This window comes from Saccopteryx bilineata, chromosome 2 (genome assembly GCF_036850765.1).
Source record: "Saccopteryx bilineata isolate mSacBil1 chromosome 2, mSacBil1_pri_phased_curated, whole genome shotgun sequence".
NCBI lineage: Eukaryota > Metazoa > Chordata > Mammalia > Chiroptera > Emballonuridae > Saccopteryx > Saccopteryx bilineata.
In genome coordinates this window covers 251422865-251440863 of record NC_089491.1, presented here as the reverse complement: position 1 = coordinate 251440863, position 17999 = coordinate 251422865, and the positions used below count along the sequence as shown (strand labels likewise).

At 49.9% G+C, this 17999-nt stretch overlaps 3 gene segments (V, D, J or C); all 3 read left to right on the top strand.

The window, feature by feature from the left end:
* Positions 1 to 17999, top strand: part of LOC136325527 (immunoglobulin lambda variable 4-3-like) — a 735727-nt gene that overhangs the window by 164795 nt on the left and 552933 nt on the right.
* Positions 1 to 17999, top strand: part of LOC136325528 (Ig lambda-1 chain V regions MOPC 104E/RPC20/J558/S104-like) — an 896106-nt gene that overhangs the window by 337733 nt on the left and 540374 nt on the right.
* LOC136323957 (immunoglobulin lambda variable 3-9-like) lies at positions 1817 to 16798 on the top strand. The segment is given in 2 exon segments: positions 1817 to 1887; positions 16245 to 16798. Coding segments are annotated over 2 exon segments (600 nt in total).

The window sequence follows — 17999 nt, the reverse complement described above, 5'->3', positions numbered from 1 at the left end:
TAATGAAAAATACACACATGGCCATCAGTGGATGAATAGACAGGACTCTTTTTCACCTTCAACAATAAGACTGGAATCTGATGGTCTTTCTCTGTCTAGATACTCAGCAATTCCAAGAGTCCAACTTTGTCTCACTTCCTGTCCTACAATCCCCACTATGGAGGCTTTACTTTCATTCATGTCGCAGAAAGACCTCAGGATGGCTGCTGCGGCTCCAGCTATCACAGCCAGGCTCAAGAGGGAAGGTGCGACATAAATATAGTCTGTTTTTTACCTTCACCACAGCGAAATTTCCTCAGAAAGAAGTCCAGGTGACTGACACACCATGGACCAATGCTGGGAAACTAGGTCAATAATAACCAAGAGAGGCCTAATGAGAGCAACCATCTAGCTGTTAAATCAATACAGAAGACAGACAGAGAAAGATGTTGGGATGGACTATCTGAAGTGTCACCAATACAAGTGTGTGTCCTCTCTGCTCTGATCTACACAATAGAGATCTGAGACAAGGGCGGTGTCTAGCTCACACTGATCTCCCAGGATGGAATGTCTGCCAGACCGAGTGGGTCTGAACCGATGTTTGTTGGGTGAGAGTTCTCCTGTCTCAGCATTTGGAGCAGTGTCGTCCACTGTCCTGTGTTGATCCTGCACCTGCAGCAGTGGGCACCAGTGAAGACAGTCCTTGGGTCCTATGTCCCCCCTGCCAAGTCCAAGAACCTACCACCTCGAGGTATGTGCACAGATGCTTCAGGTGGGCCCACCACTCCTCCAAATGAACCTGTTCATATTTTCAGGGGTCATCTGAAACTATGGTGCCTGGTCTTGAGACAGGCATGGTCATGTACAGAACAGCACTTCCTCCACGGAGACCTGTAGTACCTGATTCAGGGAGTTACCACCAGAGCAGTACATTCAGAATCTACACCTGGACAGAGGACACATCTGCACCTCCAGCAGCCTGCATGGAGTGGCCAAGATGGGGCAGCAAAGACCACCTGGCAAAGCCTCCTGGAGACTGCGTGGGCCTGGGCAATAGAAATTCTGACATGAAGCAGGATTATTAGCCACCACCTCATAACTGTACGAAAAGTGCAGGTTTTATACAGTATCACCTTTAACACTGATGTGACATTCTGACTCTGTCAGGTGTGGTTCTTGAAGAATTCGCCTCCTTTCCTGCATTATTCCAGGAACTTCATTCCTCTCCAGCCCACCTCTTTTGTGCTAAAATTTTGTAACTCTCAAACATTTTTCAAGCATTACATTTGTCCCTGGCACTAGTGCACACTGGGGACACTGAGTCAGAGCATCTATGGCCTGTTCCAGAGCTCTCACCAAGTACAGGAACTTACATCAGTGCAATGACTCCTAAATCTCCGTGGGCCATTAGCATGGTGGGAATTTATTCAGGCCTGATGCTCACAGACTGTGACTGGGTGGACACTGCACTGACCTCAGGCTCACATGCTCACCCTGCAGTTACCATTCTGTAATGAGTTCAGAACATGCAGACAGACTTCAACTCTGGGTTCTGCTGTTGCTGGCTGGTCCAGGGTGGGGAGGCCATGAGACAGCCTGGGGTGGAGATGTCAACCCCACACTGTGGCACCAGAGGATGAACCAGAAAGTGCTGGGTGCAGGGTGAGGGTCTCCAGGACTCACCCCACCCCTCCCTGTGTCCCAGGGGCTGAGGGTTCTCAGAAACCACAGAGCTCCTCAGGCAGCCCCTGAGCCCTGGCTGATTTGCATACCAGCAGCTCTCTCCAGCAAGGGGATAAGAGAGGCCTGGGAGGAACCTGCCCAGCCTTGGTCTCAGGGAGCAGACTCGGGGCACCTCCACCATGGCCTGGACCCCTCTCCTCCTCGGCCTCCTCGCTCTCTGCACAGGTGCGGGGCCCAGGCTCACACTATCTTCAGCCCCAGGGATCTGGACAAGCCTGGGTCTGACTCTGAGCTCAGCAGGGCACAGCTGGTGGGGACAGGGTGCTCACAGATGATGGTTGGTGGGGCTGTGCACACTGTGCTCACTCACTCTGTGGGACCCTAAAGGGTTGGACCTGTCAGTACAAAGGGCCAGAGGGGAGGTCCTCATATGTTCACAGGCTTCATGGAACAGGCAGACCCAGCACTGTGGGGCTGAGACTGAGGCCCAGAGAATTCTTGTAGCCTTCTCCAGGGTGGGCAGATGGGGTCTCCTGGGAAGGAATCCTTCATTCTAAGGCCCACCTGTCCTTTCTCTCTTGCAGGCTCTGTGGCCTCCTATGAGCTGACTAAGCCATCCTCAGTGTCATGGCCCCTGGACAGACGGCCACGATCACCTGTGTGGGAAACAATATTGGAAGTTAAATTGCTCACTTGTTCCAGCAGAAGCCCAGCCAGGCCCCTGTGATGGTCATCTATGGTAGCAGCTGGCCTTCAGGGATTTTGGACGATTCTCAGGCTCCTACTCGGGGAACACGGCCACCCTGACCATCAGCAGGGCCCAGGATGAGGACAAGGCCGACTATTACTGTGCTGTGTGGGACAGCAGTAATGATGCTCACAGTGACACAGGCAGACGGGGAAGTGAGACAAAAACCTCCATCTGTGTCACACACTCCGTGACCCCCAAGAGGCCTGTGGACACAGCCATGAGTTGATTGGGCTCAGATCCCATTCCTGAGGTCCCCAAGCTACCCCTCCTTCCATCCTCATGCCACCCTGCTGAGGGTGGGACAGGAGTGGGATCAGGGCTAGTAGCACCAGGCTGTGCTGCTATCTGTGACGTGGTGTGATTTCTGGGAAGAAGTCCTGAGTAAACAGACAGACTGACAAAAACCTGTGTCAGAGTAAGAGTCCTTGAAATCTACATAAAAATGACGAGGCCTCTGTTTAACAAAATGTTCTGGATTAATATGAGAACATTTCAGCTCAGCTGAGCTCCTAAAGCCCCGGACTCCAGGGCAACCTGGGACCATGAATGAAGCAAACTAGTGTTGACACACCCGCCAGCACAGCTGGGAGTCCCTGGCTGGTGAGGCTGTGCCCTCACTGGGAAGGTCCACTGTGACAGAGACCCGCCTCCCTCAGGTCATCGCCTTCCCCTGAGGGTGAGTCAGGCCAGTGACAGTCTGATGCCAAGTTTCCACAGCCCTGCCTCATTCAGAAGGACCTGGCAGCCTCCCTCTGAGTCCTCATGGTCAGCACTTTGCAGTTACCAAGTCTTGTCTGCTACTTCCTTCCATAGAGATCACCTGAAACCCCTGAATGAGATTCCTGGTCACAGCCTCCAGGGCCCGAGGAGGAAATGAGAGTCTGGAGGGTGGAGCGCGGAGAGGAGAGAGCTGCACAGAGATCTCTGCAGGTCTGCACAGGGTCCCGGGGACTGAGGGGCTCGTGTGGGGGAGACGCCTGAGGCTGAGGACAGAGCCAGCTAAGACACAAGAGGGACAATCTCTCAGAGTCAACACACAGTCACATGTGCTCTTGCCGGGTGGAGGGTAAGGTCCCAATTAAGACACCAGGTTGAGGAGTCAGAAGAGCTTTACCTCAATGGGGGGAGACCTAGCTCCCAACACAGTCCTCTCTGCTGCCCTCTGAGAAGGGCAGTAACAGCTTGTTGGGAAAAGACTGAACTGTGTCCAATTAATTTACTGGATCCCAAAGTGAAAATCAGAACATAATGAGAAGGACAAGTATTTCGTATGCAAGGCCAAGAGTGTCACATGGCCTGTTATGCTATCAAAAATATCCTGAATAGAATCAGAAAAACGTGAACTATTACAAACATAAAAACTATGTTTTCCCAAAATGGTCCTGGAATTGCCCAGATTATATCATTTTTAGATAAGGATACAAAAACAATTACTTTAGTTGTATTTCATTGATCCATAAAGGTAGAGGAATGATTTAACATGGTGTCACACAGGGACAAAAATGTCCGAATTGAACATCTAGATATAAAAGCTATAATATTTGGGTTTAAACTACTCTGGAGAAGACGGGAAACCAGAGGAGATGTTACCAAAGAAAAGACGACAACACTTGCTTTCATAACAATAACAACTATTCAAATTGAAACACAAAATAATAAAGACTAAATGGGAAAGGAATCTCACGTTGTAAAACACCACCCATGTGGCTGAAAAGATGTCCATCTGTAAAACCCCTTTTCCCTCGTCATTGCAGGAAATAGCACCTGAACCAGGCTCAGTCTGACAAGCGCAGGACATTTCAGCACCAAGACCCAGGAGGCCTAGGAAAGTGTTGGGGACACAGCCGGAGGAAGGGAGAGTTTCCATACTGACCTAAACCAGATCATCTGGATCGTCAGTGAACCCCAAATCTTCTGGATTCTCCTAAGATGCAAAGGCAGCTGCAACAAGGCAGGGTGGGCCCAAGAATCCACATGTCTTATGGCTCCCAGGAGATCCAGGTCTGCTGGTCCTACAAAGACCCACCTAGAAGTGCCTTCTCTCCTGCTCACTGTTACTAACAGCTCAGGGGAGTGTCACCACAGGAAGGCACCGTCTATGTAGCACAGGGAACCCACTGTCCCTCCCACTCAGGCTTCTTATGATCATGACCACACACCCACCCCTGCCCACATCTCTCCCTCCCATCTGAGTCGGGGGTCCTCTGTCTCACTTACCTCCCTAGGCACCTGGGTCCCCAGGACAGAGGTGATCATATTCTGTGCTGGAGCAGAAGCCACACTGAGGGTTGTAATTGTGCCTCCTGATGCCAACAGCGCCTGCCCACAGGCTACCATGGCTGAGGGGAAGGTCAAGAATCTAACTCCACAGACACCAGGGGGCAACACGGCCTCTCTGGGCGGCCCTCTGTGCTCAGTGCACCCATAGGCTGGTTATTTTTGACTTTCCAATGCAGGGTGGGGAGGGGGCTCTTTGCTACAATGTCTTAGTGATGAGGAGTGTAAACAAACCATCCTGGGCTGACCACTCTCCTCCTGTCCCCTGGTGTGTGCTCAGTTCTCCTGACATGGGAGCCCCTCTAGTCCAAGGCAGAGAAGCGAGATTGCCTCCTCCTTCCCACCACCTGGAAAAGTGTGTCTTTCTGATGAACATCAGCTCATGAGGATGCTTGGGAACAAATTCTGTCCCTTCCTGTGGTCTGTGTGCTCAGACCCCCACGTGACAGCCCCGGAGAGGCAGGTATAAGTGAGTCCTGATGTGCAGAGTCCAGGTGTGAACACAGCAGGTGTCACCTTGAGATCCTGTCTCTACTTCTGTTTTCACCATGACCTGAGACAGGACCTCTCTGTCCAGCTTTTCAGGTCTGTCCTCCCTTCCCATTACCAGGGAAGGTAATCGGGGACAGGTGACATTGTCCTGACTGCCCTGTGACCTGAGGGGTCAGATCTTGGGAAGGAGGCTCCTGAGACTGCAGGTCAGGATTCATCTGCAAACAGCCTCCTTGGAGCCCAGTAGAGCTGTGGTCCAGCATCAAAGATGCCCCCAGCTGCTCAGGAATCCCCTTCTGCACAGGTGGTTGCTCTCAGCTCCCTCCCCTCATCCTCTGTAGGGTACCAGTCCCACCTGGCTAACCCCACATTACCCTCTAAGGTCCTGTATAAAATCCCATCCTCAGGGAGACCGTCCATGACATGAAGATTGAGTGAGGTGCTTCTGCTGAATATTCTCATGAGACCCTGTATTTCTTCTTTGAATCTCTCAGCACACGTCATGTCTCATTTATAACTTTGACTCAGTTAGACTCAGTCTGTTGGGGGAGATTGTGCACAGGGTCCAGCAAAGTGAAGACTTTGAATATTTACACCAGTAGGACACATATAAGCACCAATCAATGAGTATACAACCTAACGGAACAACTAAGTGGAATGACGAATTGATCTCTCTCTCTCTCTCTCTCTCTCTCCCCCCCTCTCTCTCCCTCTCTCTCAAAGCAATGGAAATTAAAAACAAACAAAAAATAAAATGGAGGCCCTGAACAGTAGAGCCAGTAGAGCTTCAGCTCAGTGTGTAGAAGTCCCTGGTTCGATTCCTGCTCAGGCCACACAGGAGAAGCGATCATCTTCTTCTCTACCCTTACCCATCCCTTTCTCTCTTTCTTTCTCTTCTCCTTCCCTCCTGAAATCATGGCTCAATAGGAGCAAGTTGGCCCCAGACACTGAGGATGGCTTCCGGGCCTCTCCTCAGGCGCTAAAATACCTCAGTTGCCTAGCAATGAAACAGCGGCCCCAGATTGTCAGAGCCCCACCCAGAAGGGGGCTTGCCAGGTGGATCCTGTTCTGGGCACATTCAGAACTCTGTCTCTGCCTCCCCACCTCTCACCTAAAAAAAAAAAACAAAAAGAATATGAATGAGACTTAAGAATATTAATAGAAAAAGAAATTTTTAACACCCATCCATGCTTAATACATATCAGCATTGTTCACGGAGCTTTATATTTTTTCAACTGCTTAGTCACAAATACTCTACGAGACAAGCATTCTCCTCATCACCGACTTACAGACAGGGAAGCTGAGGCGCGGAGGGATGAGCACCCTGTCTGAGGTCAGAACGAGAGAGAGGCCCACCCAAAAGCAAACGGAGGTCTCTGACCCCACAGTCCCTGGTCTTCACCTCCACCCTGTGGGCTCTCATTCTGCTATCAAAACTGAGGCTTGGTTTCCTTCTAAGCTGCCAGAAAGTTCTCTCTCTTTTATCAAAAGCAAGTGGCAGATACTGTGGTTTTGCAATGCAGCCTGTTTAACAGACATAAAATGTGAAACACAGGTGTAATTTTTCTGCTGCCACATCTATAATATAAAAAGAAATTTGTGGAATTCAGTTTAATAATATTTCTTGTAAATTGATTAGTGGAAAGTATCCTTTCAATATGAATTAAATAAAATATATTGATCTATTTAACATTATTTAATAATAAATCTTAAAATCTGGTAGATATCTCAGAACTACAGCACATATCTTATTGGATGACCTATATTTGATTCTCAACAGCTGCATGTGGCTTATGGGCTCCATACTGGGCAGAGCAGGTCAGATGGATGACATGCCTTGGGGGTAGAGGTGGTGGGAGATGTCCTTGCACTTGCTGTATATGATTATAGCCATCAGGGGGCGATAGGGTCCCGTGACTCTGAACTCTCTAGGGAGGAATTGTTACTCCACTTAGGAGAGAAACCAGGAATATGAAGGGCAGAATGAGGGAATTTTTATATCATGTGTCCAAATGACTTCCATTCTCAAAAGTCCATACATTAAATACAATTATGATTTTAAAAATGGTTCTGAGCCACCAAACACATTTTTTATTATGGTTGAATGATTTCAGGAGGAGATCATATCCTGAAACATAATAACAAGCGACAGAGTTATGCTCTCTGCAGAGAGACAGATGGAAGAAAGACAATAAGAAATATTTCTTTGAAGTGGATGACTTGCTATTCTCCACAAAGAAATATATTTGCCTAATTCACAGGCACAGATCCTGTTTATGAAGGTCAGTTCTCCCAGGATGGCACCAACAAGTGACCTCCCATGTTGGGATGAGACCCACAGCTCAGGTGTGAGACCCGGCCTGCAAGAGCGGCCAGCAGGGCCCCGTGGGGAGACCCTGAGGGGTGAGTGCGGAGTGGAAGCAGCAGGTGGGAAAGGCAGAGAGGAGCTGGTGTCACCCCTTCAGGGGAGAACACTAGTGGGCGTGCCTGAGGCAGGTGGCCCTTGTCCTATTAGAAATATCTCTTTGGGCCAAACTCTGGGGAGTTAGTCCCAAGGTCCTTCTATCTCTGCACGTGGATCACCACAGCGCCTCACACATCATGTCTATGGACAGCGTCTCCAGACTCTTATGAGTGAATCTGTTTCTTTGTGTCCTCAGCAGCACAAAATTGAAACAAACACATTTGTTCAGGATATAATGTGATACATGCTTTCTTGTCAATGATATTTCATAACATTAAAATGTTTATTTTCTAATACTGACAGTCACACAAACTCAGTGGCCTTGACCATGTTAGGAAAAGAATCCTGATCTGTCACAAAGACTCTCACCAGTAACCCGATTCCCAGTGTCCCGCTGACACGTGATCCTGTGTTGTCAGCCAGGGAGGGAGCAGAGGGACTGTCCCCTCCTCTGTGCACAGACAGTTCTGTGTCACTGGGAAACACAGATTCCAGCACCAGGACAATCTGCGTTCTCTTCAGAACAGTCTCAGGACAGAGCACCTGGATAAAGAGGAAAGGGTTGTGATAAGAAAGACTCAGGAGGCCAGGGACGGGGGAGGAGGAGGACATAGACAGGGGCAGAGCAGGGACGGAACTAATCCTCAGGCTCTGAGGTCCCTCTTCTGGATTGGATATGTGATTCATCATCACTGTCTGAGGGACATTGAGAAAATTATTACCCTCACAATGACAGCTCCCTCCTCATTAGACAGAAGAAGAGGCTCAGCCATCAGCAGAGTGATGACGATAGGTTATCACGATGTCAGTGACAGCTGCAGGTAAAACTCACCAAAGTGTGTCATTTATTAAGGGGGCTACTCATGTCAGGTCACACATTCATCGTGGGGACTCCAGGAGGCATTGTGGTTACAGGTTTGAAGATTTCCTTTAAAGACACTTGTATCACACTCTTGGCCCTACTTCTGACATCAGGAAACTACCAGCATGTGGCTGTTAAATTCACGGCTTAGACAAGAGCTCACAGAGACAATTTAAGTAACAGAGAACAGATTTGCATTCATGCTCCCTCCCCTGGAGCTGCAAGAAGAGAAGATAAGACCTGAGCTTGGGGAGGCCAGTGCCAGCTGAGCAGCCTCAGGGCAGAGCTCCTGGAAACCCCTCCTCACCATGGACTGCCTTCCCTTCTACTTCCTGCCCCTCGTTTTCTCCACAGGTCAGAGCGTCCTCCAGAACTCAGGGGTCTTGCCCCCCAATACATCCCTGCAAGCACAGTCCTAGGGGCACTGTGCAGTCTGGGTGCACTGGGCATTATTCTTGTATTTTGTGTTTCCAGGTCTCTGTGCTCTGCCTGTGCTGACCCAGCCCCATCTGCCTCTGCCTCCCTGGGAGGCTCGGTCAAGCTCACCTGCACCCTGAGCAGTGAGCACAGCAACTATGGCTGTTCATCTCATCAGCAGAGACCCGGGAAGGCCCCAGGGTATGTGATTCTCGGGCTCCAGCTCTGGGGCTCACCGCTACTTAACCATCTCCAACCTCCAGTCTGAGGACGAGGCTGACTATTACTGCCAGACATGGGACACTGGTTATAATCACAGTGACACAGGCAGATGGGGAAGTGAGACAAAAACCCCCTCTCCATCTATGTGCACTCTCCTCCAGTCCAAGTGGACAGTAGACAAAGCCATTATTAGCTGGTTTGGTCCAGGTCCCCAGACCTCAGGACCCAGGGTGCCCCCTACTCCCAGCCTCAGGAAGCTGTGCAGACAGTGTGGCAGGAGTGGGTTCAGGGCTGGCAGGACCAGGCCACCCTGATGTTGCAGGGCCTGTATGTGAATTGGGGACAGAAGCCCTGGGTGGAAGTACAGGCAGAAGGAAATGACCACTCATGGTCATTGTCCCTGCATTTCTCTTTGATGGTCACCTAGTCACTTCTTAACCCAAATGACCAGGATTAGAGCTCAGCATACCCCAGCCATGCTGAATTTGTGAAGCCAAAATCTCATAGGGCAGCTCAGTATTTGAATGGACAAAAGGAGTGTCGTATACTGTAATGTCCCCCTCGGTCTTCCTCTGAGCTCCCCACCGACCACCACTGCAGGGACCCTGGCAGCTCTCCCTGGTGCCCTCACTGGGAAGTGCTGGTGGTTCAGGAAGTGGCCTCTGATTTCAGGTCCTTCTCAGGGAGGTCAGTGTAAGACTGCCTGGGGACAAGGTCCCAAAGTCCTGCCTCAGCAAGGGTGACAAGTAAGTGGGCAGCTTACTTGGAAAGTAAGTGGGCAACAATGTTGTGCAGATTAAGTTGCAGTTTCTGAAAAACCAAGTAGCCCTCCCAGAACCAGGAGTCTCATGTGAAGCTGAGTGTTGTGTGAACGGGGTGAGGTGACACACTGCACAGATCTTGACAAGGATGCAGTAGCTTGTGCTGCGGCTCTGCTGGGACAGCCTGTGATGTCTCTGTGAACAAGGATCCTGTCCTTGGCCCCGTAGATCTAGTGAACATGTCATCAGCCTGCTGGATGTGCCTCCTGGGTCCTTTGCGAAGATCAGTATATATGTGGTCTGTGTGTGTGTCCATGTGTTGTCTGTGTGTGTGTGTGAGTGTGTATAAATGAGTTGTGCATTTCGGTGTGGCCAAAAGATTTTGCATTGACAAATGTTTCAACTCTGTTTCTATAATTTCCTCCATACATTCTGCCTCTGCCTTCATATTATATGGAGTATAAACATAAAGGATTTAATAAGAACAGGAAGGGTAGCATTCATATGTGTTTAAAGCATATCAATACCATTCACAGCACTTCAAATGTATTAAATAGTTTAGTCACAAGCTCTCCATGAACAAGCCTTCTCAACATCACCCCTTTTACAGATGGGGAAGCTGAGGCACATGGTAACATGTCTGAGGGCAGAGCTAGAAAGTGGCTGACCCAGCAGCAAACCAAGGTTCTAGCCCCAGAGTCCCCGGTCTTTGCCTTCATCCCGTGGCCTCTAACTGTGCTCTCAAAGCTAAGACTTGACTTTTCCTTAAGGTGCCAGAGAGTTCTCTCCCTTTTTCTAAAGGAAGAGAATGATATTAGGGATTTAAAGTGCAGCTTTATCCAATATGAACAACATAGATAATTTCACATTTTGCAGGATCCACATTTAAAAGATTAGATGAAACCATTAGAATTAATTTTCATACTTCATACATTAGTTTTAATATACAGTATTTTAAGTCAATTAGTTGAAAATAGAATTTCAATGAGTATAAAATATAAAAATACTGATATATTTTACATTATCCTTATACTGTTTTAAAATCTAGTGTGTATTTCAGAACTAATTCATTTGTCTACTAAGACAACCCACATTTCATGCGAACAGCTGTGGGTAACTTGTCATCATATTGCACACAGCAGGTTAGATGAATGTGGTGTCCTTGGGGTAAATGTCCCTGCAGTATGTACTCCCAGACACCAGGGGGCGATAGAGGGTCCACTGACCCAGAGGCCTCACTAGGGAGAAAAAGCTGCTCCTCTTTTCACACAAAACAAGTAGGTTAAGGACACCAGATGGAGGGAATGTTTATAACATGCGTCCACATTTGTTCCAGTCTCAAAACATGTAATATTCAATAAACCACAATTTCAAAGATGAATCTGAACTATCAAACACATTTTCTCTTTGGACAGTGTTGATGAAAATATTCCTTTTTAATTTTTAAATACATATTGCTTGAAGTATTGCTCTAAGTGGGAAGACTACTCCATAAACTTCACACATGTCATAAAGTTATATTTGCTATGGGGACCTAGAAGGAAGATGAATAAAAAGGAATATTTAATTACAGTTGTATGACTTGCTATTCTCCAAAAAGGGATATATTTACCTAATTCACAAGCACAGATCCTGTTTATGAAGGTCAGTACTCCCAGGATGGCACCAACAAGTGACCTCCCATGTTGGGATGAGACCCACAGCTCAGGTGTGAGACCCGGCCTGCAGGAGCGGCCAGCAGGGCCCCGTGGGGAGACCCTGAGGGGTGAGTGAGGAGTGGAAGCATCAGGTGGGAAGGGCAGAGGGGAGCTGGTGTCACCCCCTCAGCGGGGAACACTAGTGGGCTTGTCTGAGACAGGTGGCCCTTGTCATATTGCAAATATCTCTTTAGACCAAACTCTGAGGAGCAAGTCCCAGAGTCCTTCTGTCTGTGCACGAGGATCACCACAGCGCCTCACACAGCATGTCTATGAACAGCGTCTCCAGCCTTTTGTGAGTGAATCTATTTCATTGCATCCTCGGCAGCATGGAATTGAAACAAACTTATTTGTCCAGGATATGACATGATACATGTCAGTGATGTTTCATAACATTAAAAGGTTTCCTTTCCAGTACTGACAGTTGTACAAGCTCAGTGGCCTTGAGCATGTTAGAAAAAGAACTCTCATCTGTCACAAGGACTCTCACTAGTAACCCGATTCCCAGTGTCCTGCTGACACGTGATCCTGTGTTGTCAGCCAGGGAGGGATCAGAGGGACTGTACCCTCCTCTGTGCACAGACAGTTCTGTGTCACTGGGAAACACAGATTCCAGCTTCATGACGATCTGAGTTCTCCTTAGAACAAACTCAGGAAGGACAGAGCATCTGGTTACAGAGGACAAGGTTGTGACAGTAAAGACTCAGGAGGCCACGAACAGAGGAGCAGGAGGACATTGACAGTGGCAGAGCAAGGAGGGGACTAATCCTCAGGCTCTGAGGTCCCTCTTCTGGATTGGAAACATGATTCATCATCACTGTCTAGGGGACATTGAGAAAATCATTACCCTCACAATGACAGCTCCATCCTCCTCAGACAGGAGAAGAGGCTCAGCCATCAGCAGAGTGATGACAACGGGTAATTATGATGTCGGTGACGGCTGCAGGTAAAACTCACCAAAGTATAGCATCTGTTCAGGGCTACTCATGTCAAGTCACACATTCATCCTGGGGACTCCAGGGGCCACTGTGGTTACTAGTTTGAGAATTTCCTTTGAATACACTTTTATTGAGCTAAGTCGGCTTTCTACTCTGTATCCCTCACCTGGCCCTACTTCTGAAATCAGGAAACTACCAGCATGTGGCTGTTAAAATCAAAGCTCAGACAAGAGCTTCCAGGGGTCCCCAAACTTTTTACACAGGGGACCAGTTCACTGTCCCTGAGACCATTGGAGGGCCGCCATATACAGTGCTCCTCTCACTGACCACCAATGAAAGAGGTGCCCCTTCTGGAAGTGTGGTGGGGGGCCGGATAAATGGCCTCAGGGGGCCGCATGTGGCCCCTGGGCCATAGTTTGGGGAAGCCACAGACATGTTATGGAACAGAGAACAGATTTGCATTCTTGCTCCACCCCCTTGAACTGCAAGAAGAGAGGATAAGACAGGAGCTTGGGGAGCCCAGTGCTAGCTGGGCAGCCTCAGGGCAGAGCTCCTGGAAACCCCTCCTCACCATGGACTGCCTTTCCTTCTACCTCCTGCCCCTCATTTTCTCCACAGGTCAGAGCTTCCTACAGAACTCAGGGGTCCTACCCCCCAATAAGTCCCTGCAAGCTTAGTCCTGAGTGTCACCTTGCAGTCTGGGTGCACTGGGCATTATTTCTGTATTTTGTGTTTCCAGGTCTCTGTGCTCTGCCTGTGCTGACCCAGCCCCCATCTGCCTCTGCCTCCCTGGGAGGCTCGGTCAAGCTCACCTGCACCCTGAGCAGTGAGCAAAGCTACTACAGCATTGCATGGCATCAGCAGAGACCAGGGAACACCCTTTGTTACGTGATGTACCTCAGCAGTAGTGGAGACCAGAGCAAGGGGGACAGGATCCCTGATCACTTCTCGGGCTCCAGCTCTGGGGCTCACTGCTACATAACCATCTCCAGCCTCCAGTCTGAGGACGAGGCTGAGTATTACTGCCAGACATGAGACAGTTGTAATACTCACAGTGACACAGGCAGATAAGAAACTGAGTCAAAAAAACCCTGCTCTATCTATGTCGCACTCTCCTCCAGTCCCAGGTGGACTGTAAACCGAGCCATGAGCACGTTTGGTCCAGGTCCCCAGATCTCAGAACCCAGGTAGCCCCTCCTCTCAGGCTCAAGAAGCTGTGCACACAAGAGGGTTCAGGGCCAGCAGGACCAGGTCGTACTGAGGTTGCAGGGTCTGTATTTGTACTGGGGACAGAGGGCCTGGGTGGAAGTACAGGCAGAAGGAGATAGTCACTCATGGTCATTGTCCCTGCATTTCTCTATGATGGTCACCTGGTCCCTTCTTTACCCAAATAAGCAGGATTAACCCCTAGAATTCCCCAGCCACGCTGAATTTCTGAAGCCCAAAGCTCCTAGGGCAGCTCAGTATCTGAATGGAGAAAGGAGTTTCATGGACATATGGAAGGAAGGGTGAGGTGACACTCTCCACAGATCTTTACAAGGATGCAGTCGCTTGTGCGGCAGCTCTGCTGGGACAGCCTGTGATGTCTCTGTGAACAAGGATCCTGTCCTTGGCCCCGTAGATCTAGTGAGCATGTCATCAGCCTGCTACATGTGCGTCCTGGGTCCTTTGCAAAGGGCAGTATCTATGTGGGTCTGTGTGTGTCCATGTGTTGTGTGTGTGTATGTATGTGTGTGTGAATGTGTGTACATGAGTTGTGCATTTTGATGTGGCCAAGAAATTTTGCATTGACAAAAGTCCCAAACTCTGTTTCTATAATTTCCTCCTTACACTCTGCCTTTGCTTTTGCATTATAAGGATTAAGAATTTAATGAGAACAAGAGGGGTAGCATTCATATGTGTTTAAAGCACATCAATACACTCACAGCATTTCAAATGTATTAAATTGTTTATTCACAAGCACTCCGTGAAAAAGCCTTCTCAACATCACCCCATGTTACAGATGGGGAAGCTGAGGCACATGGTCACATGTCTGAGGGCAGAACTAGAAAGTGGCTGACCCGGCAGCAAACCAAGGTTCTAGCCCCAGAGTCCCTGGTCTTCTCCTCCACCCCTTGGCCTAACTGTGCTCTCAAACCTAAGACTTGGCTTTTCTTTAAAGTGACAGAAACTTCTCTCCCCTTTTTCTAAAGCAAGTAACTGATATTGGGACGTTGAAGTACCGCCCTTCCAATATGAACCACAGAGACCATTTTAATTATGCAGGATCTGCATTTAAAGATTATATGAAACCATTGGAATTAGGTTTCTTAATTTATTTTAAGTCAATCAGATGAAAATATTTCAATGAGAATTAAATAAAAAAATACTGATATATTTTACATTATTTTTATACTGCTTTGAAATCTAGTGTGTATTTCAGAGCTAAGTGTGTGAGACCACCTGCAAAGCCTCCTGGGGACTGGGGGAGGCAGGGCAGGAGGAATCCTGACAGGCAGGGGGATCATTAGTCACCACCTCACACCTGTAGGAAAAGTGTAGGTTTTCTACAGTATTAACTTTGACATTGATGTGACATTCTGACTCTGTCTGTCAGCTGTGGTTCTTGTAGAATTTGCCTGTTTTCTCGCATTGCTCCAGGTACCTCACTCCTCTCCAATCGCCCACACCTTTTGTGCTAAAACTCTGTAGCTCTCAAACATTTTTCAAGCATTACATCTGTCCCTGGCACTAGTGCACACTGGGGACACTGAGTCAGAGCATCTATGGCCTGTTCCAAGAGCTCTCACCAAGTACAGGAACTTACATCAGTGCAATGACTCCTACATCTCCGTGGGCCATTAGCATGGTGGGAATTTATCCAGGCCTAATGCTCACAGACTGTGACTGGGTGGACACTGCACTGACCTCAGGCTCACATGCTCACCCTGCAGTTACCATTCTGTAATGAGTTCAGAACATGCAGACAGACATCACCTCTGAGCTCTGCTGTGGCCAGCCCAGCCCAGGGGGTGGCCCTGAGATAGTCTGTGGTGGAGACATCAGCCCCACACTGTGGCACCAGAGGATAAACCATATAGTTCTGGGAGCAGTGGGGCGTCTGCAGACTCACCCTTCCCCTTCCAGCATACCAGGGGCTGAGCCCGCAGAGAAACCACAGAGCTCCGCAGGCAGCCCCTGAGCCCTGGCTGATTTGCATACCAGCAGCTCTCTCCAGCAAGGGGATAAGAGAGGCCTGGGAGGAACCTGCCCAGCCTGGGCCTCAGGGAGCAGACTCGGGGCACCTCCACCATGGCCTGGACCCCTCTCCTCCTTGGCCTCCTTGCTCTCTGCACAGGTGCGGGGCCCAGGCTCACACTACCTTCAGCCCCAGGGATCTGGACAGGCCTGTCTGAGCTCAGCAGGGTGCTGCCAGTGGGGGCAGGATGTTCATGACCCTGATACAGCAGGCCGGTTGGGGTCTGTATCCTCTGTGCTCACTGCCTCTGTGGGACCCTGAAGGGCCGTACCTGTCAGTACAAAGGGGCCAGAGGGAAAGTCTTTATATGTTCAGAGACTTCATAGAACAGGCAGACCCATGGCACTGTGGGGCTGAGTCTGAGGCTCAGAGAATCTTTATAGCCCATTCCAGGGTGGGAAGGTGGGATCTCCTGGGAAAGGATCCTTCACTCTAAAGCCCACCTGTTTTTTCTTTCTTGCAGGCTCTGTGGCCTCCTATGAGCTGACTCAGCCGTCCTCAGTGTCGGTGAACCCAAGACAGACGGCCACGATCACCTGTGGCGGAAACAACATTGGAAGTAAATATGTCTACTGGTACCAGCAGAAGCCCGGCCAGGCCCCTGTGCTGGTCATCTATAGTGATAGCAACCGGCCCACAGGGATCCCAGACCGATTCTCAGGCTCTAACTTGGGGAACACGGCCACCCTGACCATCAGCGGAGCCCAGGCTGAGGACGAGGCCGACTATTACTGTCAGGTGTGGGACAGCAGTGATGATGCTCACAGTGACACAGGCAGACGGGGAAGTGAGACAAAAACCTCCTTCTGTGTCACACTCTCCTCCAGCCCCAGGGGGAATGTGGACACAGCCTTGAGCAGGTTTGGCCAAGATCCCATTTCTGATGACTCCAACTGCCCTTCCTCCCAGCCTCAGGCAGCCCTGCAGAGGGTGGGGCAGAAGGGGGTGCTGGACGGGCAGCACCAGGCTGTCCTGCTGTGTGTATGCCCCAGTGTGATCTCTGGGAAGAGGACCTGAGTAAACAGACAGACTGATGGAACCCTGTGTCCAGAGTAATAGTCCTTGAATTCTACATAACAATGACAAGTCCACTCATGGGAAAACGTTCTGGATTAATCCCCAAACCTCCCAGCTCAGTTGAGCTCCTAGAGCCCCAGACTCCAGGGCAGCCTGGGACCCTGAATGGAGCAAACTAGTGTTGACACACTGGCCAGCACAGCTGGGAGCCCCTGGCTGGTGAGGCTGTGCCCTCACGGGAAGGTCCACTGTGGCAGAGACCCGCCTCCCTCTGGTCATTGCCTTCCCCTGAGGGTGAGTCAGGCCAGTGACGGCTTAGTGCCAAGTTCCCATGGCCCTGCTCGTTCAGAAGGATCTGGCAGCCTCCCCCTGAGTCCTCACTGTCACCACTTTGCAGTTACCAAGTCTTGTCTGCTACTTCCTTCCATAGAGATCCCTGAAACCCCTGAATGAGATTCCTGGTCACAGTGCCTCCAGGACCGAGGAGGAAATGAGAGTCTGGAAGTTGGAGCACAGAGAAGAGAGAGCTGCACAGAGATCTCTGCAGGTCTGCACTGGGTCCCGGGGACTGACCGGCACTTGTGGCGGAAATGCCTGAGACGGAGGACGGAGCCAGCCAAGATATAAGAAGGAACACCCCCCAGCATCGACATGTCCTCATGCCCGGACAAAAGGAAAGCTCCTAATTAAGTCACCAGGTTGTTGAGTCAGAAAGAGCTTTGCCTCAGTGGAGGGAGAACTAGCTTCTGACCAAAGTCGGTTCTGCTGCCATCTAAGAATTCCCCTTTGTTCCTCTCTGTACTGAGCCAGTGTGAGCTGTCCCTGCCTTCTCTGCCACGGCCTCCCTTCCCCTCAGGAACACCGGTCAGTTCTGAGCCTGTCTGTCCTCACCTGGCCCCAGGTCCCAATGCCGCACACTGTAGATGGGTCAGGACACACACTCATGTCATCGTGCGCAGCTCAGTTTGCAGTGTCTGCAGAACCACATGCCCCTCTCAGGACCAGGAGTCACACACAGGGTTGGCTCATATGAGACAACAGGGTTGAGGTGACAGGCATCAGGGAAGGAATAAAGAGGAAGTGGCTCTGCTGTGTTCTCCTGGGACATCCCAGGATGCATAACGAGGACCTTGTCCCTGTGCCCAAATCCGGGTGAGCTGGACAGGTGCTGGGAGAATGGCCTCTGTGACTTGTGCAAAGG